Source organism: Lipophrys pholis (assembly GCF_963383615.2).
Source record: "Lipophrys pholis genome assembly, chromosome: 17".
NCBI lineage: Eukaryota > Metazoa > Chordata > Actinopteri > Blenniiformes > Blenniidae > Lipophrys > Lipophrys pholis.
This window is the reverse complement of record NC_137643.1, coordinates 9,829,910-9,857,318: the sequence shown is the minus strand read 5'-3', so window position 1 is coordinate 9,857,318 and position 27,409 is coordinate 9,829,910. Positions and strand designations below refer to the sequence as shown.

General features: G+C 41.9%; 1 protein-coding gene across 2 annotated transcripts; it reads right to left on the bottom strand.

Annotated features, from left to right (window-relative positions):
- On the bottom strand, nucleotides 1-27,409 carry elp2 (elongator acetyltransferase complex subunit 2). 2 transcript variants are annotated; one of them, XM_080485499.1, is made up of 22 exons: nucleotides 27,263-27,409; nucleotides 27,067-27,145; nucleotides 26,024-26,094; nucleotides 25,745-25,889; nucleotides 24,798-24,875; nucleotides 24,311-24,375; nucleotides 24,129-24,195; nucleotides 21,510-21,656; nucleotides 21,145-21,240; nucleotides 20,045-20,145; nucleotides 13,786-13,917; nucleotides 12,965-13,114; nucleotides 10,999-11,190; nucleotides 10,021-10,090; nucleotides 9,716-9,811; nucleotides 7,856-7,913; nucleotides 6,897-6,969; nucleotides 5,893-6,085; nucleotides 3,036-3,157; nucleotides 2,258-2,400; nucleotides 1,530-1,643; nucleotides 1-752 (listed from the first exon to the last, which is right to left on the bottom strand). In XM_080485499.1, exons 1-22 carry the CDS (start codon nucleotides 27,392-27,394, stop codon nucleotides 557-559), a joined length of 2,520 nt encoding a protein of 839 aa, XP_080341625.1. In that variant the 5' UTR covers nucleotides 27,395-27,409; the 3' UTR covers nucleotides 1-556. The 2 variants fall into 2 exon arrangements, 1 of the variants encoding a protein (XP_080341625.1); XR_013936193.1 differs by lacking the exon at nucleotides 1-752 and having other exon boundaries at nucleotides 2,258-2,467.

The window sequence follows — 27,409 nt, the reverse complement described above, 5'->3', positions numbered from 1 at the left end:
AAACAGTCAAGCTGTTTATATATAAAACCTTTAATAAAGTGGCAACAAAGCAACAACATATCATACAGGCTTGGAATACGACAACCAGAGACACAAGATTCATGAGCCCGTCTGAATTTTTTTTTGCTTTAATACAGTTCACCTTCTAAATCTTTGCTTGGGAAACCCTGTATGAATATGCAGTCTGTCTAGTTATCCCACACAGCCCTCTCCTCTGAACCTAAAACACTTTGAAGTGTTGAGGCAAAATACCACCCTAAGGTCATGGTGTTTTTACCATCTTGCTACCACCCATCAAATCCATTCAGCAGCGTGCAGACAGACTGCGGGGTGTGTGCGTGTGTGTGTGTGTGTGTGTGTGTGTGTGTGTGTGTGTGTGTGTGTGTGTGTGTCCGGGTTCGTCCTGTGACTGACCCGCGACTTAACTGGCTGTCACACGGACTGAGTGGCTTGCCAGCGAACAGCTGTGGCCTTGGTGCCCCATCCAGGCCTGTGGCCTTCAGTCCAGAGTGTTTCTCTGCATGTGAGAGACATAATAGTGTCAGTGTTGGTGGTGCTAAAGAGCCCGTTTGTTGATGTTGAAGATTTTGACAGAGTAGTCGGCGCTGGCACTGGCGAGCTGGACCCAGGAGCTCTCCTTCTCCTCGACCCCGCTCTCTCCGTCAGTCTGTCCATCCTCCTTGTTCTCTCGACCTGCCCGGCCGGCCGTGGGCCTCCAGCGGAGTCTCTTCACTGCCAGAGCGTGGCTTTGTCTGTGGAAGGGGGTGTGATGAAGGAAAACTGCAATAGTAGTAGGCGAAAGACGTGCTCAAGACAAAAACACCACCACTGCAAAGCATGAGTCACATGTAGATTTTTGTCCCTGATCACCTGTGAATTCCAAAAAAGTATAATTATCCGTGTCTCTTGAGGTATTGCAATAACATAGCAAGGTGACTAAAAATATAGGTTTTTCATTTTATAAACAAAGTTGAAATCTTGAGATAGAGTCCATATGTCACTTTCATTTACTAAACTAAACAAATCATTGCCTGCATTTTTAACATGGCCCTAATAAACTACTGTACACATCAGGCGATGTAATTTCCACTTTTGAAGTTGGTGAACTGAAATAAATTGTGGCTTTGAAAAGCAAACACTGACTCCAAATGTCTGAGGTGAGAAGCCCTTCACACACAGACACAATAAAAAAATAAAACTTTTTTTTTTTTTTAAAAAACACCTCTCTGCAACTTCCTGAGCTCAACAACAGTGACTCACATCTCCACAGTGGCCACGAAACACAGAAACACGCAATAAGTCCAGTAAAAGCCTTCTGCCCTCACCATCGCCCGGCTCAAAAGACCAGCCATGCACTAGATCACCTCTCCGTCGTTTTCTCTATAACACCAAGCTTCTGCCTCTCAAGAGTCCTAACTATAAGCCACACCAGGAGTAAGAAGCTGTGATTTTCCTGTGCTGCCACTTGCTGGTTACTTTAGAGGCTATTTGAAGTGGCTCTTGATAAGACATTAGTGCTGTAAGGATACGAGGCTTTTGTTTCTCCACAGCTGCTCCAGTCGTCTCCTCCAGCAGGTTCCTGACCGGGCCTCCACCTGTACAGCCGGATCCTGCCACACTCCAGGCCGACTGCAAGCAGGCAGCTGTAGACGGTACAAGAGGAGATGCATTTTTTAAAACTGTGAGGCAGAAACTAAACTGTATAATATTGAACTAATGTTGACCTCAAACACCACGCCACCCATAATGCTTTATATCACAACAACAAAAAACCCACTGCACTGACAGAGTCCAGGCTGTATCATAAAACTGCATTTCACACTTCAGACATGCTAAATGATGTTAACAGATGGCAGATTTGACCTTTGTTTGACACGTATTATGCAACAAAACCTTTATAACTTTAACAACATCACTGTGTGCTGAACTCAATGCTTGTGTGAAATTATTGGGATTCTTATATTCCCAAGCTGTGAGCTCGTTATTGCTCATAAAATGTCTAAAATAGTGAAAACAATAGCAGCAATTTCTCTTTATGATCAGTTCCAAGGGTCCAACACCTGTCGCAGCCTGTGTTTGATCTGTGCTGTTCAGATTTCAAGTTGAGCTGAACAAGAAGCTCATCAGTTGTTTTCATATTTCCATAAATAAACGGTCATTAAAACCAAAAAGTGAAAGCTGGGTGTTATTAAATGTGTCCTGGCATTAAAAGTCTTTTAAAGAGAATCCTCGAATGAGTGTGTGTGTGTGTGTGTACCTGTCGTCAGCGCAGAGTGAGGGGCAGAAAGCCACAGCGGTGGCCGAGTCTCCCACGTCCAAAATTGAAGAACATGGTTTAATCTGAGCAGGAGGCGCAGAGTCTTCAGGGGAGTCTGATCTGCACGGGCCCCACACGATCACCTGAGCAAACACACACACACACACACACACACACACACACACGTACACGTACACAAAAACATACAATCTGACTAACAGGTCACCACTGAGGCTCCTGGAGCAAGGCCTTTAAACCCAACTGCCCAGGGTTGCATCAGGGAAGGGCATTTGGTGTAAAACTCATGCAGACCACATGATCTGCTGCGGTGACACTGATCGCATTTCCTGTCACAAGCAGAGGCTTCACATAGAAGACTAGGATTCACGGAATGAAGAAATTGTGGATGGAATAAAAAAAAAATTGAGGCATGAAAACTGAATTTTGTCTCATGTTCACAATTGAACCTTAACCACCTGCCATAACCATAATTATGAGAGCAAGCATGTTGCCTCATAGCCATGTGATGCAGTGGAAAAACCATGTCAACAGAAAAAGCTTCTTGTAAGTCAAACGTGTCAATAAATGAAAAAAAGAGGGACCCAATTGACATATATATTAAATAAATAAATAATTAAAATAAGACAAAAAGCCCATTTGGAAAAAAATTAAGAAGAATTCAACAAAAAGTTTTCATTCTTCCTACAATACTGCTAACTCCTCCATCGATTCCTTCTTATTTCTCCACTTCACCTTCAGACCAAAGTGTCGTTTGTACCTTCTTGTCCCGACTGGATGTGACAAAGTATCTGCTGTCCGGGCTCCAGTCACATGACCAGATGATCCGACTGTGTACGGCTGTATCCTTTCCTGTGTGCGCGCACAGTGAGAACTGGGGCTCTGCATCCAGACAAACAAACACAAGCAAAAGACGGATATTTTTTTATTATTTCTTTTTTAACAACAAACACAAAAACAATCCCATCAAACATGCAGTTTGTCACATTTTATTTCCACAACATGTCTCCTCTACAACTCGTGCTGGCAGCAGAACTTGGTGCTGTGATTAATAAAATATGACATCAGCATGTGGAAAGCCCTGCCTCTCTGATATGTGGCAACAAAGCCTCTTCTGGGCAACAAATAAACAACCCAACAAGACAGAGAACCTCATTCCGGCCCTCCATTTCAGTCAGTTTTGGTTTATGACCTGCTGCTGTTTATTTCCCCGGCCTAAGTCATTTCAGACCCCAGATTGGTTTTCCCAGGAGAGCTTGTTTGTATGCTGCTGGCAGCCGCCTGTCTGCGGTACTCTGACTCTCCACAAGCACTCATACTCACACACATAACTAAGGAGACATGAATACACAGCTTGAAAACCACAGCGTTGCCACAAACACCCGAGTTAACCACCAAACGTGTTTACAACTCTCTCCACGTGAAAGATGAGCCAATATTTCTCAAGAATCCTGCCGTTTATTAAGCATGTGTGTGTCCCTGGGTTTCTTCTTTCATTAACATTCTCATCTCAGCACTTTGAAGGACTCGATGCTCTGTTTACATGAAGCGCAGAGACGGCAAAGTAAACAGAGAGGAGACACATCCTGTTAAAAGACAAACCACAACAGGAAAATACAAAAAGCAGCAAATATGAAATACTCTGCAGATTAGATTAAACAAGAGCAGCACTAAAAGAGGAAAAAGAAAAAAGGGTAACGGTGTGTCCTTAAGGACGATGTGACGCAAAAAAGGAGGGATGGAAAAGGGAAGGAAAAAAAAGGAGTGGGGGGGGGGGTGTGACATAGTGAGACGAAACAAAACAGGTAGGAAGCAGAAGATGTGTGAATGGAGGGACTCACTTTGTTTGATCAGCTCTGCCTTCGTTTAACCTTCCCCGGTCAAGCCAGCGAGACTGTGTGTGTGTGTGTGTGTGTGTGTGTGTGTGTGTGTGTGTGTGTGTGTGTGTGTGTGTGTGTGTGTGTGTGTGTGTGTGTGTGTGCGTGTGTGTGTGTGTGTGTGTTCGTCACGATCACCTTGAGTGATTCAGCATCCAAACAGAACAGACGGTGCCCCCCCCCCCCCAGACCACCCTAACAAAGAGATCCCTCCCCTCCGCTCCTCCTCCTGTCTCTCACCGACAAACACACACCCTGTCCTGCATCTGTACAGCCCAACACAACAAAACAAGGTTTAGCGATAAAAAGTAGGAGATGCTTTCATATGTGCAGGAGGGAAGAAAATACTTTGATCTGTCGGAGTTTAAACGTTGACACTTTCTCATATAAACCAAAACAAAACACCCACATGTTCACATAAAGAAATCGCACAGGCGTCCACACTGACCAACAGCAGAGTGTGATTACATCACATCCCTGACATATGTACAGTGATACACAAATGTCACTGTAAATATCTATAGACAGAATGATCATGGCCATTTAGCAACCTGTTAAACACTAAATAAATAAATGGACTTCGCTGACAGTGAGTAAGATTTAGTATGAAGATTCCAATGATTAACTCAGTTGAGACCTAACTTTTATAAATTACACTTGAGAGAAGCCTTGTGTGTATTTACAGCAGATATGTATAAGTGAATACACTTTAAAGAGGCTTGAAGAGAACCAAATGAAAGCAGTAAAGACATCACAGAGCTGGCCGACAGAAAACTTCAGTAAATCACTATAACATTTGTATTGGACGTTTGGTATGATAGTGTGAAAGCCAGACAACAAAGATGGAGCTGAGCCTTTGAAAACAACAACTGAAGGAGAAGACAGAGTAACATCTTATCAAATATTGACATCAAATTCGATTATTAGTTTAAAACCTTGAGCAGCTGGCCAGTATGTATTGCGTTTACTTAGGAGTACCACTGGATTATTTAGGATTTGGATCTAGAGACAATTTCATAGTTAAATCCAACAACAATGTGGATTGTGAAAATATTTCTCTCCACTTCTCCCTCATCACCAGACTTTCTGACTCATCATTGAACTTAGACCATTAGATTTCATTTCTATTTGCTTGGCTAGACCATATTTACATTTAGTATTTCTAACAAAAAAATAATACTGCATTATTTTTACTTTGATTATAAAGATAATGATCTTCACATAAAATCAAACCGAACGCTCAATGAAAGAGCTTCCCCAAGGTCAAGTGTCGTCTTCATATTTATATCATTTCTGTCTATATTTAACATTTACATGCAACCATATTTCATGAGCTATAGCAACCCAGCAGACTAAACTACATCAAATGAATGTACTCTACAGTTTTAAAGTCACTGCTGCACCCATTTTCCAAACAAATACCTGCAAATGTGAGCGCTGTTAATTTGATTATGTTAATTATAATAAATAAATATATAAATGCTGTTTTATCTTTGTGTTATTTTTAGAGCCAATTCAAGCCAATCTGTCACTTGTTTGGCACCTTGCAAAAGTAGACAACTCATTTTAATAATTAAAGCCTGACTTGGAGAACAATTTGTAACAAACGAGGTGACAAACAAAAGAGATTCACGATCTTTTTTGTCAGGAAATTCATTCAAACAAAGTACATTTACTTGCAAAAAAAAAACATTAAGAAGTATTCTAATCCAGGTCCCAAACTCAAGCGTGTTTTCTCACCTAGACTTTCAAGCGTGGCCTGATTCCGTCTCCACAAGGACCAGGTGCGATCTCGGGAAACGGCCAATAAGAGTTGAGAATCAGGTGAGAAGGCCATCTGGGTAACGGTGAGGGTGTGACAGGGCAGCATCTGCAGCTGGCGCCACGTGGCTGTGCTCCACAGCAGCACCGCTGCATGCTCTGCTTTGGAAGCCTGGAGACACAGTGAAGAGAGAACAATTCAAAAAGGCAACGAAACGAAGACTTGCTCTTTTCAAAAAGGATGCATGCAATGCGCACAATGTACTCCATCTTTGCTGGGAAGAATCAGACATGTGGTTTTCTATGTGCAATCAATACTATTTTCTACAATACGTCCTCAATACACTGCCCCACGCCACAGAAAAATAAGATCGATCTATTTTTATGTTAAACCTTCAGTCTACATCTTGTAAATGAGTTAAATATACACCTTTCAAGGTCATCCCACAGGATGGATTGGACCCATTGGCATGTAAGTTTTGGCCTCATGTTTGACACCACTGTTCTACAACCGTCTCATTCCATGCGCATATTTAATTTTGCGTCACAAAATCACAGACAGGACTTCTGATAAAACATAACGCTGGCTTTCATAAGTGATACAAGTGAATGTGATTGTGAGGGAACATCAATAAAATAAAGAGGATCAGGCGACAGGACAAAAGGACAAGTGATGTTTATGGGGCGAGTGTGAATTTATTTTCCTGCACAGGAAGGTCGGGGAAAAGGGTAGGTACCCTCAATACTTGACTGACTATACAGTTTAACCCTGACTGGTGTGTGTGTGTGTGTGTGTGTGTGTGTGTGCGTGTGTGTGTGTGTGTGTGTGTGTGTGTGTGTGTGTGTTCTGTTGTTAAAAAAAAGAAAGGTGCATTTATGCCAGAAATCTCCTATCTCCTCTGATCTGATGGCCCTTTGTGCAGCAGGGTCACGTAGTCCTGGCTGTGACATGGTCTCCGGCCCTCTGGTCGTGTCACACTGACCTTGCACGCGGATGCCACAACCGTCCTGTTGCTGTCAGACGCGAGACAGAACATCTCGAAACCGTGGCCGTAACTGGAGACAGGAAAGGACAATCGCAGAGTTAATTTGCGAACAACGCGCGCTGAATAAATGTAAGGACCGACGGGATCTCGGAGACAGACAGGTGAAGGGAGGAGGGGAGAGAGAGTGCTTTGTGTCTGACAGTAAATTAAGTATTCTGTTATTTCAAAGCATCACTCTGACAAGCTTCCAGGCTGGAGCCATCGCCACTTGCTGACAGGTAAACAATTAGACAGAGTGTGAAATTAAAATACTGATCTGTGATGACTAGTCCTTCTCCCGCTGACAGAGATGAACAATGACGACGCTCCGGCTAATCACTCACAGCCTTAATTGCTTTTAGCTTGCTTTCACCTGGCTGTTTTGAAATGTCAACAAACCCAAATTGCAGCCTGTAACACATTGGAAAGAAGCCCCTCCCCCACCAGGAAGCTTTCAATTGCTGCAGCAATTTGGCTGCAACAGTGAGAGTAATATTTATGCCACAAAAATAATTCAACTACTTACTCATTTTAATGTTTCTATTATGCAGTAAATGATTCGACGGACAAAGCCAAACGAAGGTAGAAAAACACTTTCCAGCACACACAATGTCCACACCTCAAAACGAATGTTTGTGCCATACGTCAGGTTTATGGCAGATTGACTGCGAAATGGATTTAACATTGGCCCCAAATGGAGGTAATATATTCTGCGTGGAGGAAAGGCTCATGGGGCGGCATGAAGCTGGGCTGATGACGACGATACAAACAGCATCGAGATACTGATCATTTGTCTGATAAACAAACACAATTCCATCCAGAAATGTTGCCTCAACAAAAGTCATTTCGAAACTTTGCATTTTACTGAAAACAAAATGGCACTGTCCCACACACTAAAGACATATTTTGATACTCACAGTTTCTGGACCTCAGGCCAAAGAGTATTTTGGAGAAGATGGTCCTCTGGCGGTGGTTCTGTACATGCACGCACAAATGAAACACAGATGGAGGTCATGTTATTATGCCTTCTGGAGAAATTGCAAGGACTTCCATTAATTTTCTAAAGATATACAATCAAACTTTAACTATCACTTTCAAAACTATGAGCTCAAAACACGCGAGGGTCCACGTATTGACGCTTCATTCCCAGGTACATCAGTCGTCACATGAAACATACAGAGTCACTGAGCTGTTTGGATTCCCTTGATTTCCAAGTCCACTCCTGGACTCTCCACATATATTCACCTAATAATGTGTTTATTCGTCTCACGAGGAACATAACTTTTGTCCTCACATGGACTGTATACAATCGGATCGACATATTCGCCAGTATAGAAGAACGGAGTGCCTCAGACATGTGCAGGCACGTGAAATACTAAGTTAACCGCAGACCTTAAAATCCTTATGTAACCGTCATTTGCAAAGCTCTGAAAACTGAGCTGTTTTAAAATTCAAATACAATCAGTTTCCAATTTACTAAATGAGGATTACACCCAAGTGACTACTATAATTTTCCTCTTTTAAATCCCTGCGCCACTAAAGCGCAAGTGACAGATGGAACTCTCAATGCATGTGTGTTGGAGTGGAACACCCCCCCCCCCCCCCCCCCCCCCCCCAAAAAAGGCCATAAGTACCATAAAGAGAGACAGTGAGAAAAAGAACTGTACTGAGAGCGCCATGCTAGAGTGAAAAGGCGATGATCACCTTGAGACGTTGTTCTTCCACATTTCCATTCGTTTCCCACTTGCATTTAGCTTGCATGAAATCCTCAGCTCAACGACCTGCTGCTTCCCCACCCCTCACCAAAAAAGCTATTTCGAAACAACTGCAGCTATATCTGCCGGTTCTGAGCGGCGGCTGGCTTTGAGAGGGATCAAATCGAGCCGAGTGCCAATCCTCTCCCTCACGCCGAATGAATTCCACAAAAACCCTGGTCGCCTTTGTGCTGCTTGAAAGTGAAAGCTACAGTCCGTGCGTTTTTGTTATTGGTCATCGGCTTTCTATTTAGCCTGATTATTAATTTCCCTCCCCGCCTGCGGAACCCAATCAAACGAGTGAAAATGCATTGTTAACAACAGTCTCCACACCCGATTGCTCCTTACATAGCCCAGGGTCATCAATACTTAAACTTAGCAATCACATAAGCCTGCTTCCTAATTAGCATTGCAGATGAAGGAGTGGTTTCAATCGTGCTGATGACAGCCCTCGACACCTTCCAGGCCAGAGGTTTTAAAACTGTGCCCTACACTCTCATTTGATTCGCCTTCATTTTTGCAATTAGTTTCTTTTTATTCCCCCTTGTTCCGTCTTCCATTTGTGTCTTTGGCTATTTGACTATCTTGTGCTGTACAATACATTATAATTTCATATTTTATTTAGTTGATGTCAATTTCAAATACGAAAGCTTTTTTTTGTTTGTTTTTTTTTAATCAAACCACTACTACTTCTTACCACTTCTCGGCTTGACCACAAACCACCTTTTGGCTATAACACCATCACTCTACTGCAGATTTCAGACACTATACACTCCATATTCAGAGCAATGGCGAACTGTCTGTCCGGCTGCATGTCAGTGTCTTTTACGGGAACGTCCAACGACAGGCAGACAGGAGCTGTTAAGTGTGTGCCATGGCCGCTCAATGCCTCCCAAAGACGACTATGAAACCGACCATCATACTATAGGAGGGATGGGAATGTCCTTTGGCTCTAAAATGATGAAATAGCATGGTTTAGTCCATTTTCAGCCAGGACTATGAAATACTACAAATACAAAGTACCAGTCAGGTTGAGTGGATGAAAGTAACGCTCCTGGTATTGGTCAGATGCACCGTTGAACCGTTCCTCTCCATCATTGGTTTTTGGCGCAAGGTCTCCTGTAAAGTTAAAGAAAATAAATAAATACAAGAATTTCTACAAATTCACCAAGATGCAGGATAAACTCTCGAGTGAACAAGGAACAGCTGTCGCCAGCTACCGTGTGCAGTGAAATTGATTTTCGAGAAAAAACTGATTAGCAGACAAAGCTGGACTCGGAAGCTGAGCCTTGGAGCGTTTGTCTGACTGAGCTGAGCAAGTGTTTTACCTTGAAATACGGCCTTGTTAGAAAGGCCCAGGGCGGGAGTGCTGGCTCCTTCTGGAAGGTTGGCACAATCCTGGCAAGGATCACACCAGTAAAGGATGAGAAGGATTTGCCCACAACAACATATGTTGGACTTTGTGTCCAATCAGCTCATAATACAGCTCTCAACCCAATGTCAAAAGAAATCACAACATAAGTTACTTACCTTTTCGAAACAATATGCCATTTCAAAATATATGCACCACACACAAAAAGTATGATATTTGACTTTAGGGTGAAATTTACGGAAAATGTAAAAAGTTCATGCAATGCGATATAATATCCTGAAAGTAGAGCATTCAAGTAGAAGCATGCAATGGTGGTTTTGTTTCAGAGTGGAATCTTGTGGTGGAAATAACATCGTATAACAGTAGAACCCAGAACTCAATAATATTAATTAACAGGATTGTGAAACATTTCACAAAAAAGAGGTGAAAACTGAAATCTGAAATATGCATTGTTTTGGTAAAATTTGCATTTATGCGAATATGCGAAGATATCTTCTCCATCAAAACTATGCGAAGCCGATGCTTCTTCTTTTTCAACCATCATCAAATCTATCAAATAACACCAAACAAAAGTCAACACAAAGAAAAACTGTGGGTCATTTGCAGGGACAATTTGTCAAATTCTTCCTGGGAACACGAACATAATGACCTCAGCTTCTCACAAATGCATGGAAATAGCGAGTCTTTCCAATTACATCAAATAAATTGCTATAAGGAGCTCTGTGACGGCAAACAAAAGAATCGACCAAACACAAATTTCCTAAATTTTTGTGGTTGATTTAATTTGTTAAATTTTCATAACATTTGAAATATCAATCTTTTTCCTAAGTGATTTTTTTAAAAATAGGTATTCACAGGAGAGCCCTGAGCTAATCCGAATACAAAAGACACCAATTCAACTTTAAGCAAGACATAAATCTGGGTGTACACTTACACTGGATGTCAGCAGTTTCTCTTTTGACGTCCCAGAGATGTTGGCAAAGTTTTCCACAAAATTGCGAGGCGCTTGAAACACTCTCAGCACCTTCTCGTCGGCGCCGGACACGAACTGAAACCTTCCCACCATGGCTAGACACTGCATGTCGTATCCGTGGATCTGCGGCCGGGAGATTTCATGCCAGGTTGCCTGTAGTCGCGAAAGGCACGGAGAGATATCTGAAGATGGCTGCCGGAGGATGCGGCAGCCTTTTTCAATCGGTCTCTGTTGTCGCGGGATCGTTTTCTTGGCCCTAAATCCAGGGCTTTTGAGAACAAGCCAAAGACAACACTGATTCTCCTGTTCAAATGAAACAGTTCCGGGAAGAGATGCAAAGTGTTCTCAAAGGGGAAGATAGAAGCCTGCACTAAAGTGACCAGATTTCAATTGACACTGTGGCAACAATCCAAACTGGCATCCTGGATAATGTAATGGGAGTCACAGCCTTGATTATGTTTCTACTCCAACTGAATGCTAAAATACTATATTTGACACAACTTCGAGTAACTTTAGAGGGACAAAAGTTATAGTGAAGTTGTTTCTGTCGCCTTTCCCTCTAATGTTGGTATCCTGCAGCACTTAAAGAGGGTAATCAATCAATCTCAGCGGGCCGAGCCTGGACTCCTTCCCTCAAAAACATACATCATTACTTCTGAGGAAGTCTTTATTACTTAGTCACAGCAAACTAAAATTCAATCAGGGACCGGGCCTGACCATATTTTACAAACCACAGCAAGTAGGATATATATATTAGCTGCCGACTATAATCCCGTAAAGGTTAATACGACTTGCCTGTGTGGAAAGAGGAACTGCATACTAAGTAAACATTGCTGAGAGGAGACGGGAAGAAATAGAGCGGCAAATAATTTGAATGGCAAAACATTCTTCAAATGCTAATGTCAACATGTTGATGCCAAGTGTGTGAAATATGCCCTCTGTTTTATATAGTGTCCCATGAATAAAGAAATGCGGTGTGGTAACACTTTGATGAGGAGATAAACCTGATACAGCAGCCTTTCACAGGAATCTAGAAAACATGTCCTTGATAACAAACCCTGATGGTTTAAATAAATACAATATTCATATTCATGATGTCGCTTGAGATTGTGATGGTATATTAGTGGAATTAAATACAGTATGTTTTGTGTGATCGCAGAGTAACTATTCCTTTAATCTATCTTGGAGCATCAAGTCATGTGTAATATTAAACTGAAGCGATATTGTAATATTTGATTAGTTTTAAATGTATCTGATTCATTGGAATGCCACAGCCTTTTTAATTTGATCGTCTTAAACACACACATATACACATATCAGAGCAGAACTTGACTATTGTGATGATATCTCAGGCATTGCTTAATGGACCATATACTTTGTCCGCTATCTTGTCTTCTCTTCCTGAGTAGTTGAGTACAGAAGCTGTGGCTGGAAAATCCATTGTGAAGTAAGTTTAACCGAATTCCTACTCTGGACTGACCTAACAGGGGAGCGGATCAGTTCTGTGGTCTCTCATTTCCAGCATACAATTCTGCTTAGTAGTGATTTGGATGCAATCAGTTGAGTTTTTGTACTGAATGAATTCCCTCCCTGAAACTGATAAGCAGTTTTAGAGTTACTTTCGGTTGGGGGATCTTTCTTTTCATTGTGGGGTCTCTCCTGATTGATCAGAACTTATACCAGTGTAATGAAACTCTACATAGAGCGACAACTCCCTGATTAGTAATGTTGTATCTGTTTATGTCATCAGTGTCCATTATCTGATTTTACATAATCTATTTTCCAGATAGGCCCGCACATCAATTTGTCTGGTTCATTGTACTGCTGTTTTTGGCTTATTGCAGTAATTTTGCGCAGCTTACACTACCCACTGAGACATATTTTTCCCCGCAGACATAATTGATCAAATTACTTATGTCTGATTTACCTGTTTGCTGCCCTGCTTTCTCCACGGCGTAAACAGTCTGGTGGTCTGGTCTGAGCCCACACTGAGGATGAATTCACCCTCAGGATCCCAACTCAAATCTTGGACTGCATTAAAGTGACCTGATATCACAACTCCGGGTCTCCAGTCCTCCTAGATAAAGAATATTGTATTAGTCCAGTTCCAACCTTCAATTTCCACTATGTCTGCTCCCTACAAGTGGCCTCAGGTTGATAAAGGCAACAAGTTTGAGTCGGTCACTATAATGTGTAGATTTTGCAAAGATGGATTTGAGAATTGGATCTCATGTAAAACATTTCAATTAATGATCAGCATCTTCAGGTATGTGCTGAATTTTTAGCAAACTTTTTATTTACATGTATTTGAAAACTGCTTGTATCTGGAGTCCTGTCAGGACATCCATCTTGTCATAATCCTGCAAACCTAAGAAAAACACATGTTTAGCCAGAGCGGCATGGTCTGTTTGTGCCATCATGGCAACCAGCAAGGACCTCTAACATAATTTGAACAGGAAATGTAGATTTTTCCATCATACTATCTGCCAAAATACCATTCTTACTTTACACCAAGTAAGTTGCTTATTAAATTGTTGAAAACTCTCCAATTATACTGAAGAACCACATGGTAAAGGGCAAAATGTAATCAAGGGGACGCCCAAGACCTAACAATGACAGTGGAAATGAAGAAATTGAATGAAACCTGTTAACCTAAAGAAAGGCAACCAAAAAAAAAAAAAGATGAAGAAATAAATCCTACATCAGGACTTTTTTCTTCTAATGACTATATCAATTTGTAATTCTGACCTCATTGTCTTGGTCCTTACACCAAACATGCAGAGCTCCATGGAACGCATGAGCCACGATCATGGAGCCGTCTGGACTCATCTGGCAGCCGTAGAAGCCCAGAGTGTTGCCACCAACCTCCCCGACACGCACCTGGTGTGAAAGAAAGAAAAAAAACATGTTATGGAGGCTTCAGATCAAGAACTCAACTGCCTCTCCAGCACACTGGCATCTGACACCAGGTGGGTGAAGAACATTTGGTTTCTGGATCGGAGATGATGATTTGATGCAGACAGAGATGAAGGCAACATGTAACAACATGGATGTGGAATAAGTGTCACATATTGAGAAAATGTATTTTATATTGCAGCTATTTCAGAAAGTTGCGACTGTAACACCTGCTCCCATCCAATATGACACATAGCAGAGGTTTAGACCTCTTTCGTTCCGTCAATAATAGTAGTTTTGAGTAAACCTACATACATTTATTCCCAATGTCACTTTCTCCAACTTAAGAGAGCACAAGCAGACATGTAAACTCTACCAGCATCGTCTGAGTTCTTGCCCTATTTTGCGAAGGTGTCAACTTCAAATATAGAACTTATACATCCATCCATCGGTTTCCAGCTTTAACAGCATGCCAGTCCATCACAGGACCAACACAGAGAGACAGACACACTCACAACTGGCGAATGCATAATGAAAGAAGTTGCAGCCGAGTATATCACATCGTACAAAAAAATAAATAAATCATGTGAAATGACAAAGCTTGAGAAAACAGAAAGGTTTCCATTAATTGGATTAGTTTAATAGACTCTGACCCCTGTGTCCTGCTCATGAAGACGAGTGTAACCCTTCAAACGGGGGTCTGAGCTTCCACTTAACAACTAATCCATTTCTAAAAATCACAGCCTCTCAGGAGAGATCAATGCTAGAAAAACTAAATCACTCCTTCAGGATCGGCACCACATGTCTCATCGAGCACGTCTTGCTTGTGTGCGTACACACAGCATAGTGATGAACTTCGTGGATTCAAATCACCACCCGGGGCAGAAAGTCAATTTTGATGCAAGTGCAGTTGCCAATTACGCAGACAAATGAAAATTTACTCCAACTTAGGTCGTTCTAACTCACTTTAAGTTTGCCCTAAAGTTGATTAAAGGTGACGGGGGAGAGAGGAGACGAGCAGAGGAGGTGAAATGAATTAGAACAAAATCACAAACGTCCCCAGTAACACCAAATAAACTTGTTTTTTATATTCCTAAAATTATTATTTTTTAAAAACACATTTAATTCTTTATTCATTGGCCCATTCATTGAAATTAATATCCATGGACAAGAGAAACGACACGCCAAAAGAGGAAACAAGACAACATTTAAATCTTCTCCAGTTGCTTGTATAAACAGATGGATTATGTGCAGGATTATGGATGGAGATCAACTGCAAAAATATCGAAATTAATTAAAAAAAATTAAAACCCAAATTAGCAGGTTTTTGTAGCTGTTTTATCAATGAGCTGTAAATAAATGAGCCGGTCGGTAGCTCATACACAGAAAAAGAAGCTTCACACACGAGTTATGGTCTCTGTGTTAGTCCAGGATGTACCCTGCTTTTCATTGTCTTCATAATGCGAGTATAGAGTGAACAGACGGAGCAACTTGAGATGTGCTTCATAAAGAGTTCAGATGGTGTAAAGACTTAGTGAACACTTTTTAGACTAGGTTAACTTGTCACTGCTTCAAGCTAATAAAACCTTTATTGTGTCTGAGGTCTGAGATCTCCCCCCTGGGCCCAGTTGTACTCTTTGAATCAATCGCCGCTGAATCTATCCCAGGGAGCAAAGCTACCCCCACTGCACTGTGATCTGAATTCCCATACAGATAGTATGACAATGTCTCCATCTCTAATTGACGTTGAATTATGTGTATGTAGGCTGTGAGGAAATACGAGGATTTAAATGCAGCGTTATCAAGCTTAGCCTGTTATCGTCTCTCAAAAAAAAAAAAAAAAGTGGGGGAAGCAGGTTTGGCTGCAGCAGTGAGATGAGGCAGACTGCAGAGGAAACACACCAGCCTGTCAGTATCCTTGTTAAACAAACACACAAACACCAGAGCAGGAGAGCATGCCGACTGTGTGTCTGCTCTGCCTCTACTGTACGTGGCAGTGAAGTGAGGCCCTCAATCATTCAGTCTCCTCGGCCACTTGTGCTGGTCATCAATGACCTTCAAAATAATGCCCGCATGCAGGCTGAAACACAGCGGAACTAATGACCGCAATAAAAGCTCGCCTTCATTTTGAATGGCATGGTCCTCCAGCCATCCAGAGAAAGAAAGAAAGAGAGCGAGAGAGAGAGAGAGAGAGAGAGAGAGAGAGAGAGAGAGAGAGAGAGAGAAAGAGGACAGAGGAGAGACAAGCCCAGAAGAAACATAGATGTTGAGATTGAGAGAGAACGAGATGCAACATTAAGCACATTGATTTTAAAATTCTGCACACAAGAGCCAGCCGTAAATCATGCAAAAACCCACAGAGGCAAAAAGCGGTCATCTGTCTTGTTTACGAGAGGAGGAACAATATGGATGCACGGCGCGCCTTATCGCCGGGCAGTGGGGATATTGGGAAAGGGATAGCACAGAGACGTCAACGAAGGGAAGGTATATATCATTCCTGGAGAGAGAGGACAAAGGGTGACGAGCACTAAACAAGCTGAGCCCAGATGTGTGGAGCACAGGGTTTCAGATGAGTGATTCAGACACAGTGAGAAGCAGCAGGAAGGAGTTTCTCTGGATGTTGTGCGCAACAAAAGAGTCGGAATGGAGGCAGTAAATAAATACTTATAGTTGTATCTGTATAGTTGTCAGCAAATCTCGTCAGCGTGGAGTCGATTAGTGTTTCGTAAACGGTTGAAAAAGCATGAGCATGAAGAAAGTTGGCCATTTTATATTTTCTGGCTTTTGGAAGAAAGCTGGTTCCAATCCCACTGCCGACGGGTCACCACCGACAGTCCCTGAGCAGGATCCTAAACCACCAACCGCTCTGCTCGCCTCGCAAAGGGCAACCCGTGTCAAATTTATGCCGAATCAAACTCGCCTATCGTGTGATCCGTCTTGGCGATGGACTCGTGTGACTTTCTGGAACAGTAACGATGTTAAGCATTCACTAACTGAGGCGGGAGCGAAGGTCAGCTGACATTAAGTGGAGGGCATGGTGACAGTTCACCAGTCCAGCAAAGGGCAAACACACACACACACACAGGGAGAAACACACAATCAATTTAGAGTTGGAAATGAAAAATGACAAACCTATGCATGAGGCAAACATGCAAACCAAACACACAAAAAGTCCCTAAACCCTGCAATCGAACCAGCGATATTCTCACTGCGAGGCCAACCTACCATATTAATATATCTTTTTAAAAACATAAATTATTATTTCCTCCGATCTGTGCACACAGAACGCTATGAATGAGGCTACTGTTGTGACATCTAAGAATATTTTAAAACATTACTCAAAGATTTATTTATTTTATTTTATTTTGCCTTTATTTAGCCAGGAGAACCACATTGAGATTAATAATCTCTTTTACAAATGTGTCCTGGAGGGCTAAGGGGCCGAGGGTCTTGCTCAGGGACCCCCAGGGCACGTTTTCTGGACTTATAGTCATTTCTTTTAAATCCAACCTGCATTGCAGTCCTATAACTTATTCCCAACATAATACAACAAAGGAGGAATGTACGCCAAAACATTTAAGCCTTAAAGCAGCACATACTGAAGCTGTCTGCCTCCTCTTTGCACTGCGGGACACTCAAGAGTAAACTAAAAATAATGCAACTTGATTTATGTCTTTAATGATAAATGGACTTCTATTGTACATTTTATTACTTGAGCAGTTTTAATGTGCCTACGCATGATCAGTCACACAGACATGCAAAGTGCTTACACACCGCTGGGAGCGGCTTGATTTAGACTTGAAGCTACCACGTTATATTTTCTACATCCGATTTTATCTTTGCTTTAATATAAAGCCTATATGGATATTTTATGACACAATCATTAAAGTCATTTGCATTTACTTATGTATGACTGTTTCAGGTTGTTTTTTTGTTTTTGTTTGACTGGAGAATTTAGTCATTATTAAGCAATTTTGTATTGTTATACTCTCAAAAGATAACGTCTATTATTTGGAAACCCTAAGCCCATGTTGGCTTTGTTTATGTAATTTTAATTAGTGTTTACACCAGACTCGACTTCAAACTGATGCTCGTTCCAAACCTCTGAGTCAGCGTTTTTAAAAAAAATGTTCTCGTCAGCAAATCAATACCATCAGGTGTTTGTATTAATTAAAAAATATCAACTCATTATAGCCCCGAGAGCTGTTCTTGATCCGCCCCGTGGTCAAGTGTAACTTGAGGGGCGGGCATGTGTCGAGGTCTGAAAATAGGTTATCTCTCAAACTCACACACGCCGACTGATAATCCCTCCAGGCGTTGTGGTGGCCCGCTGTGGTCAGTCGGAGATGTTAATTACCAGTGTGTCTCGTTAGCAAAATGTGCTTTACGCGGCGGTGGGCCGCGACCACCCCACTGCTAACCATGCTTTCTATTAAATCTCACCAATTACTCTAATCAGCGTGAAGAAGTGGAGCGCTTCTTTGTAAAAAAAACGGACTAATCAAGACACACATGGCTGGCCGTTTAGCGCCGTGAACTCTTGTCATGGCCGAAAGAAGTTTTGTGTGACAAAAAAAAAACCAAAAAAAAAACACTCCATGTTAATTCTAACATGTAACAAAATACAAATAAACCTTTAATTCGCTGGTGTTGCATTGTTGTGCGCCGGTGTTTGTGTGTGAACGTGTGTGCATGACGGAGCTTCAGAGGTTAAGCTTCCTTTGTAGGCAGAGAAGCCGTCAGTTCAAAGGGTTTGAAATAGAAAGGGAGAGAAATAGAGAGGAGACTCATATGTGATGCACTTTCACATTCAACAAAAAGGTTATTCCAGGTGGGGTGGGTTATTTTCTTTTCTGGCATGAAGAGGGGGGGAAAAAAAAAAACTTGAGAAAAAGACATCGGCCACACCAGACTTGATGCCCACTGCTGCTTTTTCTTTTCCTACTGACTGCCTTTGTCTAATCACGCTCAGAAAAATGACATCAGCGCTGGCTTCAGGCCATAATCATCATCCCTTTGTCAGAGAGGGAGAGTCAAGACTTTCATGCCACCCCCCAACCCCCCCCCCCCCCCCCCCCCCGCTTCTTTCTGTTCTCTTTGTTGCTCGTCGTTGTGGATGTGAATGATGAGATCAAAGGTGCAGAAATGCAACTGATAACAAGTGTGGGATTCTTCTCACCGCCCCACAATGTGATCACACACAGAGTTGCCCGCTGCCACGGCGAGGTGAGCCGGCTCTGTTGGATCACATGGGGCGGGGCTTGTTACTGCACGTTTGAGGACGTCAGCATGCGAGAGTCGTTGTGTCTCCAGTTCGGAAATTTCCTGACGTGACAAATTGTTCCCATATGCCAGGCAAAGGGAAAGGTAATCTGAGGTAGGACTTTGCCACCTGAGAATAATTGTTGTGTGTGTTTAGGAAAAGAAACTGTGGGCCAGATGGGCAGAGAAGTGTTTTTCTTTTTTCCCATCCACACTTGTGTTAAATTTAGCCCCATTCTGGCACAACAGCTGCAAAGAGATGAGGTGGAAGGTACAGAAAGGAAAGGAAAGGGATGACAAAAGAGAAAGAGAAGAAGAGAAAGAGAGACAAGCAGTGGATGGAAAGCGTGGAAGGTGGCTGTGAGGAAGGGATGGGAAGGCGAGATCATGACAAGAAAAATTATAAATCAGGGTAATGGTGGAGCAGAGGCTACGGCATGCCTTCCACCTGCCTCTCCATCGCTTGTTGAACGTGTTGGGGAGCGGGCTGTAAAAGAGGGGGTTTGGTATGAGTGAGTGAGTGATGGAGGGAAAGATGGGGGAGGACAAGATCTGCTTGTCTAAACTCACAGTGGTGCGCCGGGCTCAGCGCCTTTTCATCACTGTCTATCACTTCTATTCCTGACACTTCAATGTCAGGGAGGGAGGAAGCCGACACAGGGGCCCTGACAGGAGGAGAGGGGATACCGAGTAGGGCTCAGGCTCCAGATCCCATCACTCGCTACTGAAAAGGAAAGCTGGCGGAAATAGAGCAGGGAATAGGGTGTATGACTCATAGCTGCGTGTGCCTGTGTGGGCCTGAACTGCTTACTCCGCCATACACCCTCCTGGTATTCAAATCAACACTGACCTGCTCGACCCACACTCCAGATCCCTCCTCAGGAGCCCAGATGATCATGGTTTTATCCATGGAAGCAGAGAGCAGCCTAATAGGCTGTTGCAGCTCTCCACCTGCAGAGGGAGACAAAGAGACGTAGGACGTGTAAACAGGAGAAGCAGATACAGCAACAAGCAGGCTATCAGCCCACAGTGTCTCCTCCTCAGAACAACACCTGGAATCAATGTACAGGCGCATCTCAATACAATCCAAAAAACTGTTTAAACAAGTAACTTGTGAATGACTAAGTTCATTGTGTCTCCTTCCATCAAGTGTGCAGCTTGTTTGTCTTTATCCTGTCCTTCCCTCTGGTTGTATAGAAGTTTCTTCCAAGAATGTTTTTTACTTTCCACTGTTGACCTTGTTCCGTGTGGAATTTGATGATTATTATTATGGTGTTAGTGGTGCTTCATAAATAAAATTATACAGAATTTAACAGAATTGCTTTGCGAACTTGGTCCAAACTGAATGAATGTATAAGAAAAAATAACAAGCATTTAAAATGGAATGGAAACATGAAACTACATTTAAGACTATAAATGTGACTTAAGTCTTGAGCAGAAAAATGTGTGACTCCATTTGCACTTGTGCTGGTGTTGCGTTGCTTCCTCAAAGTTATCTGATCATGAGATGTATGAGGATGCGTGTGAAGTCATTCTGTTGTAACACGTTTTTTAGGAAAATAAGAGTTTAAAAGAAAACCTCCATCCGTACTTCCCTGGAGAGCTCATTAAGCCAGTAACTTTTCAAACCAGTGTTTTTCTTCCTTTTCAATGTAACAGCCTCTTCCTGGCTTTTGTAACCAGCAGCACTGAACGACAAGGACGGGGAGACAGTGACTCTCTTCTTTGTGTCCAAGACAACCCATTTACAGTACTTCCACTCCGTTCTTGGGAAACCCAGAAAGTAATGGGTGCATTTGAAGGGGAATGACGTTTGATTAATGATTTAAATGAAATATTTTATGGTTAACTTTGCTAATGGATGAGAGAAAGACCTTAAAAACAGCTTGAAATGTGAGACAGTGCTCAAAATGATCACCATTAGCAATCCCAGGTTTCAAATTAAGATACCTTTGAGGAAAGGAGGCTGCCAATGGACTCCATAAACCCAGTTCTCATGTCCTGCCAGCACTGTCTCAAGGGTCACAGCATACATTAGGGATGCTTCTGCAACACACAGAAAGGGAAAACAAGGACTTTTTTCTTAGATATACTTCACATTTATGCTATAAACATTAAAATACATGCTGATATTATGCTTTCAAAAATCCTATACATGATTCAAGAAAAGGTTGTGGGAAACTGATGGAACAAACATGCACTGTATGAGTATGAGTCAGAACCTGCCATGTGCTCTTTAAACATAAAAAAATATATCTCTTCATTTGGCCAATTAGGGGCTTTTTTTTCCAACTGAGCCTGTGTGGCGCACTCACCTTTCTCCTTCACTTCAAAAATGTCCTCTTTCATTCTGATGATGCCGTGATCGTCCCCTGTGCCAGTGTCTGTGTGAGACTTGGCACACAGCTTCCACACTCTGATGAGCGAGTCCTGAGAGCAGCTGGCTAATAACAGCTCCACACCTGAAAGGATCACACGGGGGGAAAAAAGAAAAGGCTGAAAACAGCTCTGTCTGAAAGTTATTTCCTGCAGCCCTTAAAGTGTCCTGCTGTCAAAAAAAAACTATCCATCTTACTGTTGGATTGTTTCCTCTACTGTGGGGGCTTGATGGGAGGTATGGTATTGTGAAACCCGGTATTGTTGCGGTGTGAGTCGAGGAGCTCAGGGCCCAACAAGTGACGAGAAATCCTTTGAAGATCGGATGAATTAAGTTTTGCACCTCTGGCTTTGACAGCTGTTTAGATTATATTAATAAAATCCACGAGGATATTTTCAAACTAATTGCTAATTTTTTCATTCAAGTCAAGTCATAAGCAACTGCTATATTCCTCAAATTACATCAGTCAATGAGGAAACTATATTTACTACCAACACTTACATGGCAGTTTGTCTGTCTAAAACATGTGTTTTCTATGTATTGTCCATGTTTTTATGCTTTTTTAAGCTATAAATCTTTCTGAAGCCCTCCCATTAGATAATATTAACATGTCGTCATTACAGCTAGTAGCTGAGCCGGGTTGGACGATGCAGAGGTGAGTTTTCTGGGTTACTTTGAGTATTTCATCAGTTATCTGTTAGAAGTGTAATCAAAGCACAAGAGAGCTTTGCTCCTGACTATGATTCAGCCGGTAAGACAGCAGGAGGGCAGCCTAAATCTACATAGACAGGTGGTAAACAAAGCACGGCACATTATTCATTAGTGTCCCCGTCTCTCACAGCGTGTTTCAGTTTTAGCCCAGTGATCCGACTTTATCTCTGCCAACCTGAAGAAACTAAATAGAACCTCCTCTATTATTAACAACGCTATCGGAGCATCAGGGGAGAGCGAAGGAAGGCATATATGGTTTGTCTATCAGGCTGTATTGATCCGGATGATGACAGCGATGATTTGATCTGGCGCTTCCCTGAAACGCTGCCACAAGTCCTAAACTGATAGGCATCTTGCAGTCTTTTCCCCCCCACCAGATCTTATATCTTACCATAGAAATACACTTAATTCACCAAATAAAGATTTTGTTTGCTCTAAATTTCCAATTACAAATGCGCCTCAAAAATTTTAAAAAAAGGAAAAAGTTTAGTTTTCTCCATAATCTAAACCAAAGATTAAAACGTCCATATATTTAGGTTATTACACATAAATTGCAATATTGTATCATTCAAACTTTAGAAGAAGTATCAAAACAACAGAGCATCTTATAATATCAGATGTTTTGTCTTCTTTTAAACCAACGAGTGTAGAAATAACTGATTTATTTAAATATGCATCTGTACTTGTTTCATTATAACATCATAAAACTGTAAGTTTGTTCTAGTTTGGTTTAGTTTGACTTCATGTTGGATGATCAGCTGAGTTCATTAAAGAACAAATATTACAACTATTACAAAACATCAAAGATACAAACAAGAATACAAACGTCTAAATAGCAATCTGTTCCATTCCCAGATATTTAAAAGCTACTACAAACTGGCCTTTTGTGAAGCTGCACAACAGCGAAACAATTTTTTCCAAAACTACTATCACAGCAGATATAGAGTTTTGTCGTCCCGGTGGGAATACTTGATATAAACAAACTTCACTCTCTTTGCTGGCGTGCAGCCTGGCAGCATGGAGGAGGTCATAGACTGTGAGTAGGAAGGAGACACTGGTGAAGAGTGCTGGTTAAGGAGGTGAAATAGCTTTTACACAGTCAGAACAGTGCAGTAATGAAGTGGCCTTGAAGAGGATTACACAATTAGCCGAGCCTGGACTGGATCCATGTATTACTGTGTGTTATCACAATACAGTGGGTAACACAGCGGTTGGCGATATGAGGCAGAGAAGACAAACTCACATAACCCACAGTGAACTTCTTTGCTTTTTTCCAAAACGTTTGCCTTTTTTCTTTCTTTGGTTTAAGTTTTTAACAGATCTTGCCAGGCAATTAGAAATCTAATCCCACCTCTAACCACAAAATCATCTGCAGGTTATTTGGGGGGTGTTGTCTGGTAGCTGATCACCATAACAAAACAAGCAGATAGTACAAACCTGCCTCCCTAAACACATTGGGGTGAAATTAAATCTTTCTAACTTAACACATAGCTGACTTGCTGAGGAAATTTTAAACTGCTATTACTGTCTTTAAAACATAAGATTAGAGCCAAGCTCCTTTTGAAACCATAATACCCCCAAAAAGCTGACAGGGACCGGAACATTTGGGGGTTTTGCTCTGCAGACTGCAGAATATGGATTAAGATGATTCTCTTTTTCAAAAGCACTCAAGTCTTGCAAGGTTTTTATTCCTCAACCTGACTTTTCTTTTTTTTTTTTTTACATTCTCCCTTATTTCAACCTTACATTTATACGTCATAAAATAAAATTACCTGCCATTATCTGTTTTTATATGAAGAAAGAACAACCTGCCCCTATACATAACAAAGAGTGAAGTTGCACTCACCTGTTGACGCCCACGCGACCCCACGAATCCAGTCTTCATGTCCTTGCAGTGTCATAGCTTTCTTCAGCTATTACAATAAATAAATAAATAAATAAATAAATCAGTCAAATCCTGCCTAAAACCTGAAATATTGAAATCTCAGATCTGACAATGCTCCTGTGTGAGCATTTATCACAACGTACCTCCCCACTGGCCAGTACATACAGATGAACCCGGGAGTCGTCACCTCCACAGGCCAGTATGGGAACTGTGAGAAACAAGGGTTGCACATGGCCATGTCAGCACACCCACATACGCAGCAGGATGCATACATTAATATCACTGTCTACGTTTCATAAACAGAAGCGAGGTGAAGAAGGAAGATGAAACACTGCATCAAACAGACGGCAGGCATGTAAAACAGCACGACAAAATGACACGAGACACTTCAAACACGGGCCACGATTTGAATATGACATTCGGTTACAGGCACCAAAGCAATAGTGTAAATTGAGATGGATAACGTGTGTGTGTGTGTGTGTGTGTGTGTGTGTGTGTGTGTGTGTGTGTGTGTGTGTGTGTGTGTGTGTGTGTGTGTGTGTGTGTGTGTGTGTGTGTGTGTGTGTGTGTGTGTGTGTGTGTGTGTGACACAACTTAAAGGATGTCTCTGTAGGAACAGCTTAGGCTTACCTCTGCTGCCTGGCAACAGCACCAGAGAGACATCCATCATGAAACCACTGCCAAACGATAAGTTATGGAGGCACTCGGCTGAGGAACACACATGTACCGAGTATTAAAATCTCACATGCACAACAATGATGTTGCTATACATGCTTTATTATGTTAAACACGTACGAACACTTCTTCCTGCAGTTCTCCATGTTTTATGGCCTGTCTCACCTTATTTAAGGAAGCTCTGTGTTTTTGAGTGTACATACAGCCACCACCATTACACAAACACAAATTATCATGTGCAAGTATTATCCAAGATAACACTCACATTTGACAAATTACCAGAAATGTTCACAATAAAAGAAACTCTAAAGGGTGACACCTTAGGAAGTGTTCAACTAGACAAAAAAAAAAAGTCTGTGCTTTTTGTGTTATTTTTTTGAGAGAAAACATTTCTGACCAAATTAAGAATAAAGATGTTTCAGTTTTTTTTAATTACTAGCTGACTAGTTACACTTTCAAATACATGTTCGGTCACCTTCATAATACAGCATTCTAAATGCGTGGGCAAACTACTGATACAATGTCCCATATGTGATGCACTTTAAGCAGCTCTGCAGCAGAGCAGAGGTGACGCAAGTGATGATGTGGTTTTGTTACGCTTGCCATTCTCACCAGCAACCAGTAGGGGGCAGTAAACCTGTAACTGTGTGAGTCACCAAACAATGAGCCTGTTATTCTCTGTGTATAGCAGCAACACTTTATAGTTAGTGATTTCTAACTTGAGACGACACAATGAGTGAAATTACAACATCACAGGATGAAAGCATTTTCAAAGCCACGACAACTAAGCCAGTCATAATCTGAAATTAAACATGTTTTGATACATATTTATTGTTTCTATAATAGTAATGATGCATTGTCAAGACCAAAGAATGAGTAGTGTTTCTTTCCGCATTATTCACCTTCTTTGGTTTCACTGCAGAGCCACATTCTAACTGTAGAGTCAGAAGCAGAGGAAGCCACCAGGACCTCCGAGTTCTCCATGTAAATGGCATCAACGGCACAAACCGGCCCCGTGTGGCCCAGACACTCCACTGCCTGGCTGAACTGAAACCACGAAGAAGCAAAAGAATTGTATTCAGTATAATAAATGATAAACGTAGCTACAGTGTGTCATAAACCTATGAGAAGTTTCTCAGGCGACCTGAGTCAGAAAGCGTCTTGTGCTGCAATTCTTTTACCTTCCCATTTTGGGCTTCCCACAGGATGAGCCGGTTGTCTGAGCCTCCTGACACAAGTACACACTCTGGAGCTGCAACAAGAATAGTTTTCTTGATGCAAGCCATGCCATTCAGTTACAACACAGGAAAATTCTGATTCTACAGAAGACAACATTTTTGCAATTGCTTTGTTATTCCTTTGGCTCCAGTCTGCACGGGAGGAACGCTTCCAATCCCTAAACAGACAAGGTAGTAAAGTCCGAGCTGTGAAATCTTTTTCCTATGTCTGTGTTATAAACACGGCACTATAAAGATATAGGACTTGTGAAGTGATGGTGCTGGAGCTATGCATTACAAAATGAAAGTGGTAGTGGTTCACATGGGGGCCTTAATGAGGAAACGTCTGATTTGGGTGCCTTTCTGTGCACGGTGTGCATGTTCTTCCTGTAAGGTTTCCTCTCATGGGCACAAAATATGCATTCAAGGTTGATTGACTCTAAAATGTCTGTCGGTGTGAATATGTGTGGAGTTGTGGGCTCTTGACATCATCTAAAAAAGATAGATGGACGTTGAAGAGCAAAATTAAAAGAGCAGTCAGCATCACACTTGCTAGAGAATTGGTTCATACATTTTTCCAGCTTGTAAAAAAAGCCTTGTTTATAGTATATTATCGACACGTGTGCTGTGTTTATCCATTCTTAATTCGCTCATTGACTTTCAAACCAACTTAAATTCTAAAACTCTGAAACTGAAGGGTGAAATTTTCAGATTTTCCAAAGGGAAGGGGGGTCCACATGATATGATTCCCACCTACTCACAAGGACTAATCAGAGTATTCATAAAAGCCCATAAAAGGTGTGAAGAAAAGTTTCTGAAGTTGAGCGGATTGAACCAGAAGATGATAATCAGCAATGCAAGCCTCAACACATCGGAATAGTCGTCAGACAGTGTCTGTTTTCGCAGCCGAAGGGAAAAAAACCACAATTGTGACAGTGAAGTGGCCCATGTTGATGTTGCATCCAGCAGGTTGACAATTGCATCAGTCTCTTCCTCCCGTCACTCACCGCCATCCTTCCTGTGAACCCACTGAACTGCATTCACTCTGCCTGTGTGTCCATTCAGCAAAGCGACCACTGCTCTCTCCTGCAATTATACCAAAATATACGTTTACTTAGGTCATAAACAAATCATTTACTTTTGCGCTGGTTCGATCAACGCGAAAGCTGACGTTAGCAGCGGATTAAAAACTCGTTTTTCTACCTGCGGGTCGTAGAGAGCCACAGAATTACATGTTCCGAAAGCAATGATCCCTGTGCGGCTCCAAGAAACTACATTTGGTGTCCTGTTAGCACAACAAGCAACATGACATGTTTCAAACACGGCCGCCGCCATGTTGGAAGTGGAAGT

Bases quoted from the DNA above. Each gene is read 5' to 3' on its own strand.
- elp2 (XM_080485499.1), bottom strand. From the start codon at position 27,394: ATGGCGGCGGCCGTGTTTGAAACATGTCATGTTGCTTGTTGTGCTAAC. The intron at 24,376-24,797 runs GTAAGCCTAAGC...TGTTTCTCACAG, and splicing joins GCTGTTGCCAGGCAGCAGAG to TTCCCATACTGGCCTGTGGA. The intron at 6,970-7,855 runs GTGAGTATCAAA...TCCTGTCTCCAG, and splicing joins TGGCCTGAGGTCCAGAAACT to TTACGGCCACGGTTTCGAGA.